We start from the raw sequence: 25,973 nt of genomic DNA, 5'->3' as shown, positions 1-25,973 counted from the left end.
CATTGACGAAATGTCAAAACGTTTTGGATACAGTGAGATGCATCCTCAAAGAACGCCTATGGTGACAAGCCAAGTGGCAACTCGAGAAAGGCGAGTTTGTCGATACTTAAAGTACACTAGAAGTCTGGGTTTTAAGTTTGAAGGAAAACTCGATGATATACAAGGTTTTTCAGATGCAAGTTTTGCTGACTGTAAAGGCTCGATTAAAACAAGTGGTTTTGTAATTAGACTGTATGGTGACACAGTTGCTTGGAAAACCCACAAACAGTCTTATGTAGCTTTATCGATTTGTCAAGCTGAGTATGTCGCTATGAGCGAAGCTAGTCAAGACATGGTATCATTGGAAAACTCTTTAAGCCTGTAAGGTCCAGTTTCCGGCCATTGCTGATCCACATATATTCAGAAGTAGAAATTTGATCTCTCTCCCTCACTCTCTCTCTCTCTCTCTCTCTCTCTCTCGCGTCTGCACGTTAGCCCCCAAGCCGTAGCCTGTAGCGTCACGTGGTGCGCGCTCGCGGCCTCGCTCGCACACGTACGCGCTCGACTCGGCTCTCGCCGGTCGCCGCACGGCCAGTGTGATCTCTCTCTCTCTCCCTCGCGCGCACGCGCGCGCGGGCTATGCCTCCCGCTTGTGGCAAGCCCGACCTGCTGCAGCCGCGCAGATATAGGGTTTTCTCTCGCGCTGTCTCTATCTCACGCACACGCGTCTCCTCGCACTGCTCTCTCTCTCTCTCTCTCTCTCTCTCTCTCTCTCTCTCTCTCTCTCTCTCTCCCTCTCTCTCTCTCGCGCGCGCGCGTACGCTGGCCAGACGCCTCGCGCAGAAGATGTCTTGGTGTGCGCCCGCACTGCACACCAACACCCTGGTCTCTCGAGTTCTCTCTCTCTCTAGTGTGCCCGCACCACACTCGCCTCACTTTCGGATCTCTCTCTCTCTCTCTCTCTCTCTCTCTCTATCTCTTTCTCTCTCTCTCTCTCTCTCTCTCTAATACTTTCTTACTCGCTCTCTCCCTGGTGGACGTCCGTCGGTGCTCCCGCCGGCGCCTCCCTGACTCTCGTGGATCTGGTGACGGCTAGCTTCCTCGGCTCTCCCACGCCAAGGCTGCTGGTTGCTCTGGTCCTCCGGACAATGATGGCGGACTGGCTAGCTTCCTTCCTCTCGTGCGGATGGTTGCTGGCTCGTCCGGGCGTCGGCACTTGCTCGTGCCAACGCGCTGCACCTGTGACTCTCTCACACTCTCGCACACTCGCACAACCTCGGGAGACTCTCCCAAATCTCCTCGTAACAGAGGAGGCCACGTATCTCTCTCGCACGTCGACGTACTCCCTCGACAGTTGTGAGAGAACTCCCCGATTTCCCGCTCGTTCTCGCGCTCACTCTCCACTCGCGCTCGTCGGGCCCGCGCATCTTCCTCGCGCCTGATTGGCTGGCGGTCCGCGCGGATAGCGACTCGCACATCGGCACCCGCTGATTGGCTCGCGACATGCGGAGGACCAATCAGCGCGCGCGCCGACGAGGCTCACTCTCGCGCCAACGATGCTCACTCTCGCGCTAACGTGGACGGTTAGCCGGCCCGTTCCTCGAACTCGAGGGCAGGCTGGCACCGACAACAACAATCCAACTCGCTTGTTTCTTCCGCGCACTCAGAGCTTGGCCGCATCGAACGAGATTCCTCGTATCGACGCGGCTGCGACGTTTGCAACGTCGCAGACTCAATCATCAAGTACGTTTATATCAATTTTCCTTTGTTTATCGCATATTCTATTTAATCAATAAATATTTCATTATATTCCATGAGTCATTAATTTTGTATTTAATAAAAATAAAATATATATTTCTTACTTATTTCTGATATAATAATATATTTTATCAAGATACATATTATAATTATACATATGTTTAAGTGTAGTGTGGGAGAGAGGGACATAACGAGTGCACGGGAGTCAACTCGTTATAATATCATAAATATTGTTTAATCACTGTTCATCTTACCTAGATAACGATTATATGTGTTTGGTTGAAATACTTCCTCTGGTCTATAAAATAAAAATCGGAATGGCAAAAATATTTTCACATCGGGTCGTTCTTGTAGTAAACCTTCATCAATCGATCGTGCGTTTTTCAGTTGACTTATACAAACAGCATCTTCTCGTGGTCGATTGCAGATAGCATCAAGAGGATTTAATACCTTTCAAAAAATATAAAATGTTAAGAAAGTTTGCAAAACGTACTGTAACTTGTATAATCTCTTATACTAAAAATAATTTTCCATCATACAGCATCGATGTAAACAAATCTTTGTCACTAAAAATTACTATACTTTTCACTAACCGGGGACAAACTTGATCTATATAGAAAATGTAGTATACTTGTATGAATATTTACTATATATTCTTTAAAAATTGCTATTCCAGTATAGTAAAAATTGTACTTATGGCTCTGACTCTCTATGTTTTGTCAGTAAAAAATTTTCGACAGAGCTAAAAAATTTGTAGTATCTCAACACGACAACAGAAACTCGTTTGTTCACTTATACTGACGATAGAGAGTGACTTGTAAACTCCACTCGCAATTTATGAAAAACTATTCATATAGTATTTAAGGAATTTTCTGACCAGTACATTATATCATGGTGCGCGAAAGCGCCCCAATGGCAAGTATAAGTTTTAAACACTATGCTGCTGGGAGCACCGCAACCGTATTAAACTTTAAAATTGCTTTTTACTTTAAACTTTAAACTTATTTGCTTATTTTTCTCTTTCGATTTTAAAGATTTTAATTCGATCTTTCTAATTAACACGCTATTTTGTTAAGAAAATTGCCTCTTCAGCAAAATAGTTATAATTGCAAATCATTTGGTAAAATTTTTTTCAATTTTTGTCTCCCGATTTTTTTTTCTGAGTCAGCCAGTCTAAAATATCGGCAACATGTTGAGAGGTAAATCGATTTTTGAATAACGTTTAGGTGTTTATAACCCAATCACTACCCAAAGCTTAAAACTCTTTTGAATTTTTTCAATAGCTTCCGAACTGTAAATTAAAAGGTATTGCTATCTACTCTTTTTGAAAATGCCAATAGCTGATAAAAAATTCAAAATAAATTTCCTAATGCCTGACTTAAAAAATAAAAAATTATGACCTAGTTTGCTTAAGTAAAATGCACTGCAGTCAATGCGTATAACATAAACTTCGTACAGATAGTGAAGTAGGACTGTATTAATTATATCAAATAAAGTACTAATTAAATCAAACTAATTTATTAGCTGGTAATTATGCTAACCTTCTAACCTCACAATAGCGTCTCTCTGCCTCTGCCAGAGTTTTCAGCAGATTCTGCCCGAGTACCGTCGCCCGTGGAAGGAGTTTCCGCAGATTCTAGGGTATATTTTGCCCACAAAGCAAAAAATTTTCCGGATTGTGGGCACTAACTCCTCAATTAACTACCAGGGTTCTAGCGATTCGTTGTTAGATTGTGACGTATGTATATAGTCTTGCGATGTGTTTAAGTTAGATTAGAAATTTTACGAAGTATCAGATATTTTTATACATACAGTAATTCAGTTTTTTGTTTTGTAACGGGGTGTAAATTCGATCAAAGAATAACTCGTTAGACGACTGGATCGCGTTTCCTCGATGCGGCGGAGGACTCTGCCCGCGAAACACCTCTGTTGCATGCAGCCATTTCAGCTGCTTCTGTTTTGCTGGGTCTACGCGCCGCCTGGTGCGTGCTCGGCTGCTCAACTGCGTTAAGGGGTCAAGCCTGGTTGAAATCCTGGAGTGAATCCTGGAGTCTTGCAGCCTGTCCAGGATTAGGAACGTCGTCGACGAGAGAGAGAGAAGGTTTGTGTGGTGCGCAGTGCATGGGAGGTCAGCAAGACTTGGTCACTGCGCTGGACGGCTAGGCAAGGTCAGGAATACCCGGACTCCGCGTCTCACTCACTCACAAGGTACACTTCGATCCGCTGGACACAGCACAGCACACGATATCACGAAGTTTTTCGATTTCTATAAGCGAAGTCCCGTGTTTACCTTCGGAAGGCCGAAAGTTACCTGAGCGAGCACCTGAAGGATTAGCCCGCGCGCTCGCTCTCTCTATCGCTTTCGCACCTATTGCCGAATTCGCACGTGTTTATTATCGCGCACGCGACTCTACGCTGTTTCGGCGCGGCGTAGCGGTACTCATACCGCTACGAGTTGGCTGTGGTACTCAACTCGTTACAGTTTAAGAGTTCATAATTTTTGTTAAAGAACTTAAAATTATTTTACATGGTCGCAACTATAACCGTAAATTATTATGTAATTCAATAAATTTCACAAAACGTATATTAATTTCAGAAGTTGCAAACCTAATTTATCACCGACAGATACCTTTTTTTGTGAAACATTCTGAATTTTTTAATAAAAATACTTTTAAAGCCCTATATGTATGTTAAGGCTACCTTATTTGCAGTTTAAACCTTAAAATATGAAAATCTGAATGTTTGATCTGGACTCCGACAACCTCAATACAGTAAAAAGATACCTTTTTATAGTAAAAAAGTAGCTGTAAAGTTTTAGAATGGGCCTGACCTTCTACTAGAAATTATGTAGAAAACAAACATGATATAATGGCTAATAAGTGGTTTTACATTCAAATTTGACACTTATAACCTAGTACATTTCATGACTACTGATACCAATATGTGTTATATATATATATATATATATATATATATATATATATATATATATATATATATATATATATATATATATATATATATAACACATATTGGTATCAGTAGTCATCAACAAAATGTAACAAGCATGGCAAGTTACGTGGTATGTATCTTGAGAATTGATTAAAATTGATTGAAATATACTACTCAAGTTTAAATTACCAATTATTCGACTCAGCTCTGAATTAAAACGATGATTATTTTTAGCATATTAAAAATAATAAAATATTATTCTAAACTTATTTTGTTTTTATAGAACTTATTTGTTTTTGAATCTGTAACTGGATTGTAAACAAAATTATAGACATGCATGACAATACGCAATACATCAAATTCGCCTAAACTCTTTGCTTTAATTAATAGTCTATTTAGAGTTTAATGCCAGAAATTTTTAGACATAAAATTGATCTAAATAATTTATCGTTGAAGAATAAAGTAATGACATTACCTTTAAATTCTAATAAATTCTAAGAAATTTTAATATTTATGGCAGTCCTAGTAATGGAAAAAAAATTATCAAAGATATTAGAAACTATATATATATATATATATATATAGTTTCTAATATCTTTGATAATTTTTTTTCCATTACTAGGACTGCCATAAATATTAAAATTTCTTAGAATTTATTAGAATTTAAAGGTAATGTCATTACTTTATTCTTCAACGATAAATTATTTAGATCAATTTTATGTCTAAAAATTTCTGGCATTAAACTCTAAATAGACTATTAATTAAAGCAAAGAGTTTAGGCGAATTTGATGTATTGCGTATTGTCATGCATGTCTATAATTTTGTTTACAATCCAGTTACAGATTCAAAAACAAATAAGTTCTATAAAAACAAAATAAGTTTAGAATAATATTTTATTATTTTTAATATGCTAAAAATAATCATCGTTTTAATTCAGAGCTGAGTCGAATAATTGGTAATTTAAACTTGAGTAGTATATTTCAATCAATTTTAATCAATTCTCAAGATACATACCACGTAACTTGCCATGCTTGTTACATTTTGTTGATGATTTCGTTTAATTGTAAGTGTAACCTTATACATATTTTATCTGTATATTTCTTATTTCATAGTTCAGTACAGAAAACATACTAATAAGACAAAAAACTTACAAACAGCAACGATAAGCATTTCTTTTTGTATCATGAAAAATCCGAACAACAATATAGACGTTAATAGTGCCATGGGTGCAGCGGCTTCGTCTGCTTCTCAAACAAGCCTTTGTGGCACTACCGCATCACTTGATTATTAGTATAAATTAATTCCTGTGAGATTATTTTATCATTCATTTCTGATTCAAATTTCGCATTAAAGCTGTCAACAGTTTATAGGAGAAGTGCATTGCGGGTCGCTTCTGTCTACCGAATAGTATCAGAAGATGCAGTGTACGTTATTTCAGGTATTCCGCTTATCGACCTGATAGCAACAGAAAGAAAGAATATATACGAAGAAAGCCGGCGTGGTGACAATATTCAAAAGGAAGTTTGAAAATCCGCGAAGGAACAAACCATAGCTGAGTGGCAAAGACGATAGGACTCCAGTAAAAAGGGGCGATGGACGCACTGCCTGATATCAAAAATTGTTGACTGGACCAAAAGACGATATCGGGAAGTGAATGACTACCTTACGCAGTTTTTGAGCGGTTATAGGTGCTTTTGAGCCTACCTACAACGCTACAAGATAGAAGATAATTCAAATTGCCCAGTATGTTTGGAAGCAAATAAAGATGCGAAGCATGTCTTCTGTGATTGTTCGCGATGCGGAATGTAACGAAAAGAACTCGACACGAGTTACCTTCAGACTGGAGTAATACCTGAGTCAATGATGACAGCTATGCTGACATCCAAGGATGATTATTAAGCAGTAAACAACTAAGTAAGGACCATTCTCTAGAAAGTTAGAAATGTCGAAGAGAAAAGAAGGGAAGGACAAGGCAAAACAGCCGAGTAAAACTGTTGCTAGACGAAGGCCACTAACAAGGAAAGGTACCCAACCCGAACTCACCGATTTTGATGATTTTCATATATGTTGTAGAACATAAAAAAAATAAGAGACACGTATTTTTTTTTATCGGCTAATTTTCACTTTTAAGGGGTAAAAACCTCCCCTAAAGTTAACCCCCAAAAAGCGTTTTTTTTTAAATATCTCGGCTTAAAATTAATATTTTTCAATGAAACAAATTGGAGGTTATTTCTTACAAAAAGAGCAAGTATTTCATGGTGATTTGAAGAGTAAGGGTAGCATCCCCTATTTTTTAGGGGTTGAAAACAAATATTTTTTGGCATAATTTTATAATAAAAATGTTTAAACCGACTAAAAAAAATTGGAAAAAATGTTTAAACATCCTTAATAACAAAATTTAGTTGACGTCTTTCGGTGTTTTCATAAATATTACCCCTAAGGGGGTAAACCACCCCTAACACAAAATAACTGTAAATATGTAATTCAATACATAATATTTCGTAGAAAGTTTGTATATAGAGGTTTTCGAGGTCGCTGATTACAAAACTGTTATCAGATTTTGAAAATTCAAAATGGCGGATCCAATATGGCGGACGGAAATATCGAAAAAAAATTTTATATAATAAAAAAGTTTTAAACGACTAAAAAATTTGGAAAAAATTTGTAAACATCTATAATAAACAAATTAAGTTTTTCGGTTTTTTCATAGATACTTCCCCTTAGGGGGGTAAACCACCCCTAACACAAAATAACTATAAGTATACTTCAATCCATAATATTTTGTAGAAGGTTTGTATATAGAGGTTTTCGAGGTCGCTGATTACAAATCTGTTATCAGATTTTGAAAATTCAAAATGGCGGATCCAATATGGTGGACGGAAATATCGAAAAAAAATTTTAACTTTCAAAAAAAACTTGTTTACAAATTTGTGATCTTTGTAGCCTGTACATGTGAACTAAAGAGCCTTAAACCCTAAACCCCTAAAGAACAAATAGGCTAAATGGTTGTGCATTTTAACCAAACGACTCCAAACCCCTAACCGCCAGACAAGCCGAAGGCCTATGCTTTACCGTAGACACGAGTATAGACATATTACCGATATTTTATTCTATCATTTTGTATGTAACAAATAACGTCTCGTTTTATGTTTCAATCAAAGATTATTTATTTTTCTGCTTTTATAAATTAGCATAATTTCAAAAGTAATTTCATAAATTATAAAGTATTTCATAAATTGCATAATTATATAATTTTATAAATTCAAAAAGTCCACACTTTTTTGCAAATGAAAAAACATAGGTTAATAAAATTAGTTTATCAAACTCTTTTGCGTTTTGTAATAAAATTTAATGTTGTCAAACTTGGGAGTTTTTCATTGTTACAATTATTTCGTAAGCCAAACGTTTTTTAGATGAATTCTCGAAGTAATGATTATTGTATCTATAGTAAAATATTTACAGTCTGGAATTCCATAATAATACTATTTGATACGATTTAATGAATTTATCAAAAAATCTAAATTTAATAATAAATATTATTCTAATTATTATTATTTTTCATTATCATTGCTATTATCAGTATTACTGTTATTATTGCTATTGCAATTATGCTTATTCTTCTTCTTCTTATTATTATTATTATATTACTATGATAATTTTTGTTATTGGTAAAAATACATAAAAGAATATTAATACTCGAACTTCATTTGCAATTAAAGAACACGTTGTTATTGAAAGGAAATTTTATATGCATTCATTAGTTTAATGAATGTTATCGTACATTCAATGATAATTCCACAGATAAATGTCTTTCACTCATAAAAGTTGTTGACAATATGTGCGAATCAGTATGTTCTTTTTTTAGATTGTTTTCATCGAGTGTTTACCTCAGCTGCCTGTGTTATTTTTTAGGCAGTGAGTGAGTTTTGTGGGTATTCTAGTTCGATGCCGGAAAGTACGAATAGTACGTCTTTTTGTTTGTCAGTGGTATCATACAGTTGTAGAAAATTTTCTTTAGTGATTTTATATAGATTTACATTATTCAATTTCAAAGTGAATAAAAGTTGAATAAAACCAAAAATAGAGTTTTCCGAACATCACAAAGTGGAACGAGAATTCTTCTCCAATGCATAAATTAATGATTTGATTCAATTTACATTCACTCGTTTTATTCTGGTAGAAATGTAGCAGTCGTGCCTTACATGCAAAAACACAGCTTGTATAAATTTTACCGCTTGTTTTCATTTTAGATTGAAAAATGAAAATTAATCCGTTAAACGTTCTAAACTTATTATTAGCATACTTTCAAGCGTTAAACATACCAGATAGTGTCACGAATTATCACGAAACAGAGTTGGCCGAAAAAATAAAAGAAATTTTAATAGATGCAACACATGATTTCAACGATGTAGAAATGATTACTGATGACTCTTTGGATTTTCAAGAAGAGTATAAAGACCATAATGTGGAAATAATTGAAGATGAAGTGCAACATCATTTTCCTGATCCGGATATAGCACCAACAAATCAATGTACAGCAGATAATGAAGAACTAGATTTTGAATACAAAAAAAGAGCTGTAGAATTTTGGAGAAGTAGCAAAACGAAGCAAAATTTAAGTCTCAAAACAGTGCAAAACAGATTCAAAAAAGTATCATCTATTAATCAGCTACGTCGTTGGGCTCATTCAATTAATAAAGGTGGCACGTATAGAGAAAAAGTAGCACAAATTTGTCAGTATACCCTGGATAATTTTCAAGCAGCTCTCGACAGTGGTTCAATTATCCATGATGAAGATATAATTCGATGGGCCTTAGAAGCTAAAAAAGAAATTGGTTTTGATGATATTAGATTCAAAGCTTCTAAACATTGGTTACTCAAATTTAAGCAAGCACACCGAATAGTTTCTAGGAAAATAAATAAGTTCATAACAAGAAAAACACTAGAAAGTAGTGCAGAACTTACGGCTAAAGCTGAAGCATTTATCGATGACGTTAAATCGTGTATACCAAGGATTGGACTCGAAAATTTGTATAATACAGATCAGAGCGGATTTCAGCTAGAAATGCATTCTGGAAGAACATTAGCAGTAGAAGGAGAAAAGCAAGTGCAATGTCTGGTACAGTCAATTTCAGCCACAACGCATAGTTATACTATACAGCCACTAATATCAGCTACTGGACAACTGTTGTCACCGCTATTTCTTGTTTTAAAGGAACCAAGTGGCAAGTTTGGCCCTATTGTAGAACAAAACATATTTAGACCAGAAAACGTGTACATGGAAGCATCCAAATCTGGAAAATTAACAACAAGTAAGGGAACTAATAACAATTTTTACATTGTAATATCGTTGATCAGTTAATTAGTAAGTCGTTTAATTGCAGATCACTTCAAAATCTGGTTGGAAAAAATATTTTATCCCTATGTAGGCCATCACTCAATACTATTACTTGATTCTTGGAGTGGTCATTGTGACAAAGTTATAGAAGAAACAATGCCACAAAATAAAATTATTAACATAAAAAAATTCCAACTGGAACCACAGGAAAAATACAACCACTTGATGTCTATGGATTCCGTATTTGGAAAAACTTTGTCCGAACATTTTCTGATAATGTAATGTTAATGGATCATGATATGAATTTACATGTGAGAAATAATATAATTAAACTTCAATCATTGGTTCACAACCAACTGTCTTCACCGAGATATATAGATTTGTTTAAATATTCCTGGTATAAAAGCGGTTACGTCAATGAAAAACCAGATAAATTTGATAATCCTATAGATTTCAGTTTTGGAAAGTCTTGTGCAACACATTGTGAAATAGAAGGGTGCACAAACATTGCAATTGTACGATGTGGTTGGTGCAAAAAAGCATTGTGCTTTAAACACTTTTATGAGGACTACCATTATTGTAAAAACATCGTAAAATAATATATTTTATGCTCAATACAAAAAATGCACTATGGCAAAAGATAAAAGATTGTAGATTATTATTATACTCTAATATTATAAACAAAAATACATTATAAGTTGAATTTACAATAAAGGAATTTCAATAACATTCTGATAACAATTTCTACGGAAATTATAAAACTGCTTCACACACAGAATTTTCTTGTTTACAAATTTAGGAATTTGAGGTGGCTTGGTTAAAAAGCACAACCATTTAGCCTATTTGTTCTTTAGAAAATTTTTTTTCGACATTTTCGTCCACCACATTGGTTCCGCCATTTTGAATTTTCAAAATCTGATATCAGATTTGCAAAGAGCGATCTCGAAAACCCTTATATACAAACCTTCTACAAAATATTATGGATTCAAGTATACTTATAGTTATTTTGTGTTAGGGGTGATTTACCCCCTAAAGGGTAGTATCTATGAAAAAATCGAAAAACTTAATTTGTTTATTATAGATGTTTACAAATTTTTTCCAATTTTTTTAGTCGTTTAAAACTTTTTTATTATATAAAATTTTTTTTCGATATTTCCGTCCTATTGGTTCCGCCATTTTGAATTTTCAAAATCTGATAACAGATTTGTAATCAGCGACCTCGAAAACCTCTATATACAAACTTTCTACGAAATATTATGTATTGAATTACATATTTACAGTTATTTTGTGTTAGGGGTGGTTTACCCCCTTAGGGGTAATATTTATGAAAACACCGAAAGACGTCAACTAAATTTTGTTATTAAGGATGTTTAAACATTTTTTCCAATTTTTTTTTAGTCGGTTTAAACATTTTTATTAAAAAATTATGCCAAAAAATATATGTTTTCAACCCCTAAAAAATAGGGGATGCTACTCTTACTCTTCAAATCACCATGAAATACTTGCTCTTTTTGTAAGAAATAACCTCCAATTTGTTTCATTGAAAAATATTAATTTTAAGCCGAGATATTTAAAAAAAACGCTTTTTGGGGGTTAACTTTAGGGGAGGTTTTTACCCCTTAAAAGTGAAAATTAGCCGATAAAAAAAAATACGTGTCTCTTATTTTTTTATGTTCTACAACATATATGAAAATCGTCAAAATCGGTGAGTTCGGGTTGGGTACCTTTCCTTGTAAGTAGTAGATACGAATCGCTTCTCGGACCGATGCAGAGAAGCGCAGGTCACAGAGTTGAGTCCGGTCTCCCTCACCCAATGCAGAGAAACGTAGGTGTCGGGGTTAAGTCTGCCCAGAGGATGACCAGTCGGTGCTGCTCAATGTAGACGACCAGACGATGCTGCAGAAAGCAGACGACTGGTCTATACAAAACAAGTCTTCTTTGTAAGGACTTTTATCCTGAACCCCTAATCACCTTAGTATATAGGAAATGTATGAAAATGTCGAATTTTAAAGAAAAAGCAGACTAGGCTAGTTAACGGGCCCCACGGAAATATTGTTTAACGATAGGACCTGTGGGGATCCGGTATCGGAGGTCCACTTGTGCAAAGCTTGCTCTGCCTACGCCACATAAAAAAAAAACATACTCACTGTGTGTGTTCTTTTCTTTATGTGGCGTAGGCAAAGCAAGCTCAAGAGTGAAGCGTTTTTTCTGAAGCCGTATTAATATTCCGCTAGTCCACTTGGTTCTTTAATGACTTGGTTTATTCTAACGCTAATTATGCGCTCTAAAATCTTGCCCGAGGTGTCAAGCATGCAGAGTGGTCTGTATGAGGCAGCTTCTCCAGGTGGCTTATCTCCTTTTGGTAGTAGCACCAGGTGTTGCTTCTTCCAGTTCTTAGGAAACGTCCCTTCTTCGAGACATGAATTGTACAGGTCCACAAATACATCGGGGCGTGTATATCTTCTTTCAATGCAATATTGGGTATGCCATCCAGGCCTGGATCCATTTCTAATTCTTTTGCATGCAGCCCATAATTCCTCAGTGGTAATTGTTGGAATGATTTCGTCATTTGCCTTCGCTTCAGGGATAGCTGTAACTTTCAGTTAAAGGGGAAATAGCGTAGTCACAATAAGGTCCAGCGATTCCGGGCTTTTAGGAGAGGAAATATAACCTCCCTTTATCTTCTTCATTACTACTTGGTACGATCACCCCTAGGGATCCAGCTCGACCGCGTCCTGTAACTCTTTAAGGCACCGTCGTTTATTTTCTTGGATTTTTTTCTTAAGTATCCTTTTAGCATCCTTTATCTTTTTGTTTCGGGCGTCTACTACTTCTTTACCTCGATCAGTCTTGTAGTATTTCTTCCGGGCTCGCTGTTCCCGTCTCCTGATTTGATAACACTCGCTGCGGGCAGCGTCAATTTCTTTATTCCACCAGTATACTGGCGGTCGTTTATTATTGGAAGCCCTCCTTAGCATCGTTGCGTCGCGGGCTAGGGGTAATATTTCCTATTACCTGCTCGACCTTATCATTCGCAAATAAAAACAGCTGTATTTCTTCTAGAGCCAGCAGAATTGTCTCCTCATCATAATCCTTCGTTTTCCAACCGACTCGTTCCGTCGTTGCCCTCCGTTGGATCTCCGATTTGATATTCCTATCTTCATTATTATCGCTTGGTTGTCACTATTTGCGTAATGATCGCTCACCGTCTACAATCTAACTAAGCCAATCAGGCAGCTGCTAACAAACGTGAGATTTATGATGGACCCTGCGTCTCCTCTTTAAAATGTATAAGAACATCCCAGGTTAACTAAGACCAAGGTAAAGAGGGCAAATGCTTTCAATAGTGCTCGTCCTCTTTCGTTTGTCCTTTGGCTGCCCCACTCTACTGCCTAGGTGTTAAAATCGCCTGCTATCAGTACTAGTTTTCTTCCTACAGCATCATATACTAGCCGGTCCAACAGCTGTCTGAATTGTTCTATTAACGCGTTAGGAGAAGCATAGTAGCTGTAAATATGTACGCCTGCGACCTTAGCGTGTACGAATCCTTCATTACGTCTTGTCATTTTTTTTCTGGATGCAGCGTCTCCGCATGCCCATATCAACGCTTTACCAGTACTGTCCATATCCCACGATCATTTGTCCAGGTCTCTGTATTGTTCACAGACAATGGTTATGTCGATTTCTGACACACGGACATACTGGCTCATTAGGTCCTGTGCAGTCATGCAGTGATTTATATTCAACTGCACTATTTTTATTTTCTTCGTCTATCAGTGGATTTTACTGCAGCTCGGTAAACTGGTCATGCATAGCTACCAGCTGCCTCGTCACTCTTCCCACCTGTGCCTTCTTTGCAGAGTACACAGTTGGGTTAGTTCATACACTCCTTCGCTTTGTGCCTAGCTTTTCGACATTTAAAGCAAAGCCTACTTCTACCTTCAGTTACTGTGCAGTTTCTGCTGATATGGCCAAAACCTAGGCATTTATAACACCTAAGCGGCTCGTTTTTGCGTTTAACCATTCAGATCGTACAGTTGACCTATCCTATTCTGATTGAGATATCCCCTTCTGTAGCTTAGTGATCTTAGCCACTATCTGAGCTGATACCCATATCACTGCAATCTGCGTGTTACCGTAGGTCTTTCGCAGAGATCTTATCGTATAGTCTTCTATGATGTTTTCTTTGCCAATTTCCTCCTGTAGTGCTTCTAGTACCTCCTATTTTGAGGTAAGCATGTCCAGATCTCTTACTTTAATGGTTTCTTCTTGCTGTAGTGGAAAAGAATATAGGAGTCGTAGCAATGATTTTTTCCGGGAAATCAAGCCTCGCGTCGCGACGAGACTTCCTTGTCATTCACTTCTTCGTCAGTCATAGTCGTCAATCGTTCAGTCAAGTCCAACCTTAGACAAGCGATTTTAGGCCAACAACAGAAGTGAAGGAGAGTGTATGTAGCAGTTTAGAGGATTAAGGTCTGCTAAATTATAACATCGAAGTTGTAAGTAGCCGTTCTGAGCCCTCCGATTGTGTGACGTGTAACGGCACCAATTAGGTAAGAGGTTAATGTTTTTGCAATAATCCCCGGTTTTAGGTTGAAACGGCAATCAAAACAATTAAAGTTCCAGTTTTATTCGCGAATCCCGATCGATAAAAAAAATAGTGTCACACAGGTCTAATAAGCGTCTAAAATCATATTACAAGAAAAATGTCAAGAGTAAGAGAAAAGGAAAGAGAACAAGAGAAAGAGCAAGAGCAAGAGCAAGAGAGAGAGAGGGAGAGAGATCCTTCCGCTCCTTTGTTGACTACTTTCGTGGTTAGACGGTACTAGTTTCACTAGTACTGCTTTAACTTCTTTTTGGAAGTCTCTTGTGCGTTTAAGCTCTATCAGAAGATCTCCTGCAACTGTTCTGCGTATACTATTTACGCTATTCCCCAGCGTGTTAAGTGACGAAGCTGCTTTCATTTTTGTCAAAATGTTTGCATAGCTCTTTCCTTCTGCAGCCTTGATGATTAAAGCATCCGGTCTGGGAGGTCTTTCCCGCTTTGGCCTATCCTTGCTGGTCTTATTCTAGTTTGTAACGCCAGGGATACTTTTATCCTCTTTGCTTGCCTTTTTCTCCTTTCTTTATGATTTTCTTGTGGCGACTTCCTGCCACGCTGCCTGTTTAGGTTAGTTATCCTCTCTTTTATTTCCTCCATTTTTATCCTGCGGGGTAGTTACAGCTTCCTTTGTTGTACCCGCCTTCCGAGATCTAAGACTTGGGGTTATCTGGGTTTCCCATCCCTGAGTTCCCGGGCGTTGGTATTGCTGTAAGTTATCATCTGCCATGCAGAGATTCTTAAAGCTTGCTCTTATGATTTGAGCAAGATCTTTAATTGGTTCGTGCAAATTGTGCTTGTCCCTGACATAGTCCATCAATTCCTCGATTCTGCTGCCAAGTGCGCATTCCTTTGCGTTATGCAAACAGCTTTCTTATCCCTGTCTGCATCAACCTCCATTTCCATATTACCTGCGTCTCTACATGCAGCAGGAGTCAGGTGACAAACCTCTGCGGCTCCTAAGGAAACTTGGCTCCTCCCAAACTCCATGGGGCCAGCGCCGATTGCCAGGGCTTTCACCCGATTATTAACTTACTATCTTTGTTTGATTTATCTTCGGGGTTTCTTACTCTAGCCTGTTTGGTCCGCGGAGCATATTTTATTTCTGCTGTACCCTTCGGCCGGTTGAGGAGACCTTAACGCACCGATGAGCATTTCCTTATTCGACACCCAGGGGAAGTACCTACGACGACATACGGAGTATCGGCATCCCCGCTGGGAGTGTGAGTGTGTGTGTATTTATAAAATTTGACAATCCGTGCGACTGCTCACCCCAAGCTAATGTAAATTGTCAAATTATGCATTATTTGATAATAATTAGTAATTATTTTTAGCAATTTTTTAAAATCAAATCATACATTTTTAATTTTATTGTCACAATTAATGTCCATATGTTTATATATCATTATATGTCATAATCATAAATATTTTTTTTATACAATTCGCGTAAATAGCATATTGTGTACTAAAGGCGTAAAGTGGGCTTTTTTAGTTCGAGTGTGGATTTAGCAATACGTGTCGAAGACGAGGTAGCACGATCCGAAGGCGAGTGCGTCTCCGAGCCGAAGACGAGTATTGCAAACCACACGAGATCAAAAATCCCGATTAACCCTTGGTGCACACCATAGTTTTTGTGACGCATGTATTTAGAGATTGAGGATCTTTGCTACTGCTCTCCAGATAAAAGCCAAGGCAGGAAAGGAGGAACAGGCAGGTAAAGAGTAAATGATACAAACTAGATACTAAATAAGACTAGATTATATTAGAACTATACAAGATAACTATCTTAAAGATCTGTTCGCATCGGCGGCCAGGCCGGGACTGACTGATAAAAGCGTCCAAGCTGATAAGCTTCTCTCGCGCTCGCCACGTCGTGGTGCTCCGCCAGGCAGCGCGTTGGGTCGTATGTGGTGGTAGGAGGGGACCCCCCACATAAATGGATTTTTTGTTAACACGTGCATGAAAAAGACCCGTTCCCCCCCTAGTTGCGCAATATACTATTACGTTTTTCATGGCTATAAAGCGGGAGTAAATTGGCTGTTTTTTACACGGTCACTACATAGCCATGAATATTCATAAATAATAGTATTATTGTTTATTAACATTTTCATTAATCAACACAAGTATTAATATTTATTAAAATTCCTAAAATTTAAAAAATTTTGAAAAATTACATAAAAAAGATTACGGGCGCCTAAGTTTTTTGGTAATATATAAAAAATCACGCACTTTGCAAAAAATGATTAATATACAGTTTTCTCAAACCAAACGCATTAAGCGTGCTTCAGACCGACGTGAATTGATTGCAATTTAATTGCGGATTAAAATCGTTATAATAACATTGTTATATAATTTTGATTTTTCTCTACACGGCACGTAAAGTGCGTACTGTATGCTTTCCAGGTGGAAACAACGCAAAGCATTTCACGTTCCTTGTTGAGAAATAGTAGATTATGCACCGGGGGGGGGGGGGGGGTAAAAGTAAAGAATGTCTCAAAGCACATATTTTTCGAAATTTTCATGCAATCTCAGACTCTGCTTTTACTTCCTTGGTGCATAATCCACTATTTCATAAGGTTCATTCGTGGAGTGAGTGCGTTTTTAGAGCAGTAGCCACGATATGCCGTTCTTAAAGTGGCGGCTGAAATAGGGCGGTTTTGGAGTGGCACCCGTGATAGAACCTTCTGAAAGTTCTCAAAGTGGCAGCCAAGATAAGGGGTTTTTGGAACGGCGGCTGAAATAGGCCGTTTTTGGAGCGGCGGCTGAAATAGGCCGTTTTTGGAGCGGCGGCTGAAATAGGCCGTTGTCGGAGCGGCGACCGAGATAGGCCGTTGTCGGAGCGGCGACCGAGATAGGCCGTTGTCGAAGCAGCGGCTGAGATAGATCGTTCTATCACTTAGCCGCCAATATTTGTTGGATTATATGTAATTTATTGAAACAATGAGAGATACGACACGACGTTAAGGTGACTATGAAACTGAGTATCAGTGAGATCGTAATTTTCATTCATAATATTTCACAATATTATATAAAATTATCGATTTTTTGAATCAATAAATTTGTGTGTTCTGAGGTTCTCTACACATTTACGAATTAGTTCAGTATTCAATTATATGAAGTAAATTGCGAGAAAAAAATTAACACGGCCCAAGTTGGGGTTACAATCGGTAAAGTTCGCTCCAAAAACACTTTAAGAAGTATTTATATATTAAAATTACAATATTAAAATAAATAATTTGATATTTTTTCTAGCAAAGCATAGTAATAAAACCTTCAAATTTCCCGTGCTAAAACATGAATTACTCATTGTTGCACTCGGTGCAATGTTTTGTGAATTTTTTCACTGTCTGTAGGATTCCAAGTGAACGAGTGGTTCTTTCGGGCTAAAATCTTTGTACACTTGTACAGTTGTAGTTTTGTTATGAATGCAGTGATTTTAATTTGAATGAGTAGAAAAGGTTTGGCGATGAAAATTTTGTAATTTTCCCTCGTGAATCTTTTTTTCACGATTTAAAAGTGTTGTGTCCTCTTAAGAGTTAATACTCAACATTAAACAGTATACGCTCAACTTTCAGAGTTTACCCTTGACTCTATATCTTTCAGAGTATTGACCCAATTTTAAGAGTTATCCTTTAAGTCCCGAGCATTAACTCTTAATTTTTTAGAGTATACAGTGCACTCAGTATCCCTCAGTGCATACAGTATAGTTAACTCTTAATCTTTCAGTGTACACTTACTTTTTGAAAGTTAAACTCTTAGTCTTGTTAGTCTTGAAAGTATACACTCTATTTTGAAAGTGTTCTATTTTGAGAGTTCTCAATTTTTAGAGTAAACGATCAATTTTGAAAATTAACTTCTAATGTCTGGAGTAAACTCTTAAATTTTAAGTTTCTTTTCTGTACCGGTCACGAGTCGCAGACAAGTATTGCAACTACACAAGGCTTTGCGTTTAGGCCACCGGCAATTCAAGCATAGCTGCATGGTGCAGGGATACCCATTGGCTAATTTCAGAGAACATAGCGGAACATGGATTGTTCTTACCGCGGTGCCCCCTGATATTGGCATTTATGCATACCTCTCAATAATCGTAACCCTAGCATTGATTACGGGCAGTGTCGTCTTACGTTTTTATACTATTTTATATGATAGGGATTAAGTTAGGGGTTAAGTTATCTTAAGTAAAATGTCTCTTTATTATCGTAACTTTAATTTATGCATGCTTTCCTTCCACAAATATTATTTGTATACTAATTACTATAATACTTAGAACAACAATAAAAAACTATTTTCTACAATTTTCAAAAAAATTTAGAATGTGTAGATTTAAGCGTGTTTTATATACAGTAATGCAAATGAAAGTGCAATGGAAAAATGACGGACCTTTGGCTTGAAACGAGATCCTCTAATTCGCGAGATAAACTCATAGTCACCATGCTACCACTGACACCTACATTGAACTATTTCACTCGCTTTTTTATAGTAATTAGATACTCGTAACCTATATACACACAGAAGAATTTTAATAAATCTAGCGGTATTAAATTTCAATGTTCAGCATTAACATTTCGACCTTTAACATAGGATCACTATGTTAAGCTCTTTATCGAGGGACGTTTCGTCAAATTTTAAATTAAGTTTTTCTGAAATATTGTCGGAAAACAAGTATATTATGTAAAATAAAAATAAAGAAGAAAAATGTTTACTAATTCTTCTTAATTATTTTAATTGATAATTGTTGTAATATGTGAATTTACACAATCGTAGTATACAAAAAGGTACATGTCGCGCCATCTACTGGTTGACGATGATTTCGTGCAACGAGATAAACTCAAGCGAACGCGAGCATAGTGCGCATGCCTCGCGTATATACTCTAAGCGCACGCTATACTGTATATTCAGCTTCGTAAAGTCAGACCACACTATACTGTACTCTACACTTTCTCTCTGCTGTAAGACTCCGACTTGAAGGTACGTGCCGACAATTTATGGCTATGGCCACTTACTAAGTTCATTGTATTACAATATACACTCTAAACCCAAAGTTGAAAATCTGGAAGTAGAAAATTTAAAACCTACATTTTAAACTTAACAAAAGATTAAAAGCAAAAGATTAATTTATAGTGCATTTTAATCTTTGTAAAAAATTGAAATTAGGCAATTAAATTATGCAAATTTAATTTTACCAGCCGGTGGCGGTATGACGGATCGGTGGTGGATTTTGAGGTTAGGAATTCATTCGGTACGGTGGAGTCGTGTGCCCACGGCTACACCGATTCGAATGTGACGCGTAACAACGATCTCGACCGCTCTGTGTGCGCACAGTAACGGTCGGGATAGTGCAACGGGGTTTTGAGGTTATCCCTCGGATTTATGGAGTCGTGTGCGCACGGCTTCACAAATCTTCGTCGCTCGACTCGTTCCTCTCTTTATCCTGTGTGCGCACAGAGATAAAGCGAGTCGTGAGATGTCGGCGTAAGGCTGGCTTTGTTGGTTAGGATCTTTACGGTGGCACCGGGTATCGTCACGTGTGCTCACGTAGACGAGGCTTGATGTCGCTCGGGTGTTCCGGGTTGCCTCGTGTGCTCACGACGGCAATTCGGAGTTTCGGGTTTCGGTTCGTCTACCAAATCATCACGTGTGCTCACGAGAAGACTTCGTCGGCGCAGATCTATCTCTCGCTATTCCCTATAGTAACGTGTGCGCACGATGCTACCTGGAGTGGAGCTCGAGTAGAACTGCCCATCGTGCCGCGCGATCCGCCTTATAAAGGCGCGCGGCGCGGATATGTATGGGTGCGTTCACGGCGCACGGCGTATGCCGCTCGCGCCACCTGGCGCGTCGTCGCTGAGTCGCTCGCCGGTTGCCGCGCTCGTGCGGCCTCGCCTTTCGTTGCGCGCGCGCGCTCGCTGCGCATGCCGTGCTCGCCACGGTCGCACTATATGTGCGAGACTCGTGTCTCGTCACAAAACTTTATAGTCTCTTTAGAGTCTATTATTTAACTTCACAGTGTTATTATTTATCCACCCTTAAATTCCAACAATAATAACAAAAATGAGTTTTCTTATAGCGCGTGCTTGACCGAATTATGTGTACTTTGTGTAAGAATAATACAAATGCATGCATACCACGCCTTGTGGTAATCCGAAATCATACGTCGGTGGCTCTGTAGAGGGATGATACGGACCACGAGCATATCTAAGAATCGCTAATTGTTGAGCTCGTTTAATACCGCATTCTCCAAGTCCCCGTAACTGAATCCAGTAAGCTCCAATTTCTTGATCAGCATTTATTACAAAATCGTATCTCTCTCCTGTAAAAAATGATATTGTAAATATATATATTCACACGTATACTAACAGGGCTCCACCCCCTGCTCACTTTGCTGGCCAGCCCCCCATTTTAATTTTTTTTTCGGAATTTTATTTTTATGATCTGATAATTACGTTCTGATTAGTTCAATATTAATGCCCTATTGTATCATATCAAATATGTAAATTATAAAAAAGTCAAAAATTAAATGTTTGTTGAAGTCGAGAAAATAATTAAAAAATGCGTTACTTAAAGTACTGAATTAAGGTGAAACTTCTATTGCTAATGTATTTAAAATGTATATGGGACGTTCCACGCCAAACGTAACAAAGCTCTGCCCAAAATTCCTTTTGATCTAAAAATTTTTTAAAATATGGAAAATTTAGCATTTTTTATGTACTTTCAATTAGTGAGGGGCGAGCACGTTGTCAGACAGGCCAATCCATTGGGGAAGTGAAATTTGGCCCAGTTGCGCCAACTGGTCGGTTAGGAAGTCCCATCTTCGCCGTGGTCGACCCATCGTCCCACTGCAAGCTGGCGTGCTACAGCGACTGCATGAAGACTTTGAAGCTTACGGTGATTGGCGAGATCCACCCCAGTTGGTCGTAGAGTTGTGCGATGAGCGCTAGAGCACTGCGTTTTGTGGCAGTTCCTGTAACCTTAGGTAGGTTATAGATAAAGTAAAACGCATTGCCTACTGGATTTCAGAACACACCAAGCATTTGAAAGCATTCGAAACTCTCTTGCAGCCAAATGAGTCGTCGCGATGGAGCAACACGATCCTGTGGAACGTTCTCTAAGAGCAAAGGATGATTGGCTGTCCACTTACTCAATGGGAAGCCGCCCGCGTTGAGGAGCTCAACTAGTTCATTTTTTAACTGGTTGGCCTTTTCGACGGTATCAGCGCCTGCAAGTACGTCATCTATATAGACGTTATACAGTAGTAAGAGGGCAGCGTGAGGGTATCGCTCGCCTTTTTCAAAGGCAACTTGTCTTAGTGTCCTGTTGGCCTGGTAAGGTGAGCAGGCAAATCCGAAGGTAACCGTTTTCAGGTCGAAAGTGGCTATCGGATGGTCTTTAGATGGTCACCATAGGATTCGCTAAAGCTGTTGATCCTCCAACATCTTTTCTATGTCAGTGGAAAAGACGTAGCGAAATGTACGCCATCGTAGCAAAACGTCGAAGATGTCTAGAAGTAGTTTCGGACCTACGTGGAGGCTCTCATTGATAGAGAGACCATTCTTCAGTTTCACGGACCCATTGAATGCAACTTTCAACTTTTCTGACTCTCCGTAGACTTTGGTGATGCCTTGGGTGACAGATAAAAAACGCGTAGGTTACGCTCTTTCCCATCCGCCGTCGCTAACTGCATGTGACCGAGAGATAGATAATCTGCCATGAATTTAGCTTAGCTTAGATAATGCCGTGGTTATCCTTGGAACCGTCTTTTGGTGCGAAGTAGGACGGATCGTGGGGCGTGCTCCCAATCGCCCAGCTGGTGTATGTTTCATTCGACAGGTAGCCTGAGAAAGTGGCGTTCACACTCTTCTTCTTCGGCAGTGAGGGGCGTAGGTCTACTTGCCTGGAATTCTTCTTGATTCAAGAATCTTTCGAGGAGTGATGATAGATCTAGATCTACAAGACATTGCAGACTAGTAACAGGTGGATAAGGCACATCTCTTACTTCCTCGAAAGCGATTGGGTGGCCAGTGACGATCCACCCGAAAGCGGTAGTTTGGGCGATCGTACTAGCATCGGAACTCTTATGTAGACCCTCCTCTATTATTCTTGTGTAGACATCAGCACCCAAGATTATGTCGATTTGGTCAGCGGCCTCCGGTTGTGGATCAGCTAGACAAAGTCCGTCCGAGAACGACAACGTGGGTGATATGGCTTGAGCCGACGGCACATAGTCAGTAAGATGAGGCAGTACTAATGCGGTAATACACCAGTATTTCGTGCTCTTGAAGTGTGGCGCGATAGTGACGTTAACCTGAGTTTTTGCTGTCTCGCATCGCGCGGCGCCCATTCCAGTGACCGGGACAAAGACTAACTGACGTTGGAGTTTAAGTCATTGTACGAGCACCTCCGAGATAAAGGAAGCCTCTGAGCACGGGTCGATGAGTGCCCTTGCTCGGGATGTACGCTGCTGAGCTAGGATAGGATGATCCTAGCAGTGCCTAGAATCATGGACTGCGAGCGGGGATTGGCATCGGTAGTATGGCTCTTGACTCCAAAGCGTAGCTGTGGGTTTTCTGGCTGCGTCGACATAGAAGACACTCCCAAGGTGTCCTGCTGATGGGAGTCGGTATGGTTTGGACGCGAGGAAGACGCTCCGTGTAGTAGGCTATGATGCTGTCCACGGCAGGTACGGTAGGTTCCCTTCGAGTGGAAACCTCGGAACTGATGTACTCCCAGGCAATTGAAGCTGAGTTGCTTTTTTTAAACGAAATCCAAACGGTTATTGACAGGAGAAGTATGAAACTTATCGCATATAGATATATAGTGATCGTCGCCACAATAGGAGCAATTATGTTTGCACGGTTTGATTTCGAGATAGCATGCGAGGCGATAGAGTTCTCAGTTGACTTCTTGTATTCAGCAGTGGCGCCTTTGATCGGTTGATCAGATGCTAAAACTAGCGGAGCCGCTGGCTCTGACCACTCCAGCGCTAGAATGCGAGAATTCATGAACTTGTCTAGCACTTCCCACATGACAGGTGTGGTAGATTCGCCGAGAGACAGCTCCCAGTCACGCCAAGTTTTGGAGTCGAATCGTCTTATGGTGATATAGAAAAGTAGGTCATCCCTGGCGTTGCCTTTCCGATCCAGAACCTCCAACGTCTCAATGGTATCCAAAGTAACATCTGTAATTAGCTTTAGTACTTAAGGAGACTCAGATGACATGGAAGGTAACTGGAATAGTGCATTGAGAGAATTATTAATAAGGGTTTGCTTATTATCAAAGTAAGACGTTATTTTTGTCCAGGCTCGTGCTTAGTCGTCCTCCGTGATAAAGACATTTTTTACTAGGTTCGCAGTATCCCCTCGTAGACTGGAATTCGAGTAGTGAAGATGCTCCACATTAGACAGTGACCGATTGTTGACAACAAGCGACGTAAAATAGTCCTTAAAAGACGGCCAATCTGAGTACTTCCCGATAAAGTGCGGTCTATAGTGGGCAGTTTTCTTCGCGACTCTTAATCTAAGGCAGTAGCTTGATTAGGTGGTAATAGAATCGGTTGTGAAGTAGGCTCTAGCTTCGCTAAAGCGTCAAGAAAAAGGACTTTCTGAGTCAGGTAATGGTCTTCGGTTTCGGAGAAGACGTCTTCCTTGAAGTAGTTTTTGCTTCCATCATCTTTGGTTTTTGTGGCCAGGATCTGGTCGTGACGGACCTCCCACTTACTCCACCGTATTTCCAAGCGCGAGAGATGAGCTTGAATAGCCCCTTTTGTAGACTGCTTGACCTTTTTGGTAAGATTTAGATACGCACGCGCGATTAGTCCTTGCTCCTTGACTTGTTTCGCTATCATGTCGTCCATTGCTGTACTATAGTGTTGAAAGATAGAGCACTCGTGAACGCTGAGCACACCAAGTACAGCAATGTGCGTTGATTTTGAATTGCAGGATTCGTATGGAATTAGGCAGCAAAACTCCGAAGTGTGAGAACCCTTGGCAATATCGGGCTAAATCCAATCCGGTGCAATTTGGATTGCGAGCGAGTAGGTAGAGCGCGATGTAAACAAACATTTGGCGTTCTCTTGCGAGCCGACAACGCGTAGAATTCTTCGGTTTGCGCGACTTTTAGCGACGATACTTTTGAGGTTGTACAATGGAGCGCGGATAAAACTTTTAGATTAAAGTTTTAAGATGCAGTTACGGCACTCGATATTACACAAAGTACATCAACTACGATTACAGAGTATCAAACTTAAGCAATAGTGTATCGTAAGTGTACGTGTTTTCGGACTCGCGGCTCGAGAGTGACTGACTGAAATCAACAAGGCTCTCGCAGGTATGAGTCGTGTATGTGTACATTGTTGTATATGAGTGAGCGCGTTAGTTTGGTAGTAATTCTTCTATCTGGAACACTTGGGGACAGCCGATAGAAGTAAATACTTAAATAGATGATGTGGAATTTTGGAAAGTTTTGAATAGTTTCGTTGCCAGAGAATCAAACGTATACTAAGTAAGAAATGTACTGGTCTTCGCAGCAGGACTGCAAATGTTCTTCATAGCCTTCGACGCAAAAGTTCAAAATATATATACTATAGTCTTCGCGGCAAAACTGAAATATATTAGTCTTCGACGCAAATTCAAATGCGTCTTCATTAAATGTAAAGTAGTAATCTACAAAGATAAATTTAATTGTGACTCTTTTGATAAATTTTTATAATTTTTTGATTTAGTGATTTTGATGCGTAAATCGCCGCCATTTTCTTTTTGCAACTTAATCGCAACTTTGACAGAGATGTAAAAAATCTTAGGTGAAGTTATCGTTGATCAACTAGTACTTTTAGGATAAACAAAATATAATACGAATGAAGAAAATATAATAAGAATAATAGTATTGTACGATATTTTATAACACAACGTGCGTAAACCGAGATTTAGCGAGTGCATTTTTGCACGAGCGTGCGGTAAATCGAGGTATACGCCACGGCGTGTCATAAAGTAATAATGTTCACCGAAAGTCAATAATGTTTACCTGCAGTAGTATTCACTTAAAAAATTTAGACTTGGATACTTTTTCTTATTCTCTTAATTTTGATTTTTATATGAATCTATTGATCTCTATGGATTAAGTGTACTACTTGACACCTTCCTTTGAGCTACGAATCAGCTTTATCAGATTTTTAGATATTTGAAGTTTAATTTAAGGCAATATTTTATGAAAACGTTAAACTTGTTAATTAATTAGCTAAATCAATAAGAACTATTTCTTAGTGAAAATATTGACGTGATTTTGTAATGTATTAAAATGATGTATTTCTTCATGTAATTTTGATATGTGCTCTATGACGTCAGTTTGTTTATT

General features: G+C 38.7%; 1 protein-coding gene across 4 annotated transcripts in view; it reads right to left on the bottom strand.

Moving 5' to 3' along the window:
• The window catches only part of LOC100680190 (laccase-5), a 360,660-nt gene that overhangs the window by 156,059 nt on the left and 178,628 nt on the right, over positions 1-25,973 (bottom strand). For all 4 annotated transcript variants that reach the window (XM_031925149.1, XM_031925151.2, XM_031925148.1 and 1 more), the window contains 2 exons: positions 20,753-20,937; positions 1,992-2,187 (listed from right to left, as the gene is read on the bottom strand). In XM_031925149.1, coding sequence (XP_031781009.1) covers positions 1,992-2,187; positions 20,753-20,937 — 381 coding nt within the window. The remainder of the gene's footprint in view (positions 1-1,991; positions 2,188-20,752; positions 20,938-25,973) is intronic.

The sequence above is a fragment of the Nasonia vitripennis genome, assembly GCF_009193385.2.
Source record: "Nasonia vitripennis strain AsymCx chromosome 2 unlocalized genomic scaffold, Nvit_psr_1.1 chr2_random0005, whole genome shotgun sequence".
NCBI classification, from domain to species: Eukaryota; Metazoa; Arthropoda; class Insecta; order Hymenoptera; family Pteromalidae; genus Nasonia; species Nasonia vitripennis.
Note: the sequence above shows the minus strand (reverse complement) of the source record. Positions and strands in the feature narration are given on the sequence as shown.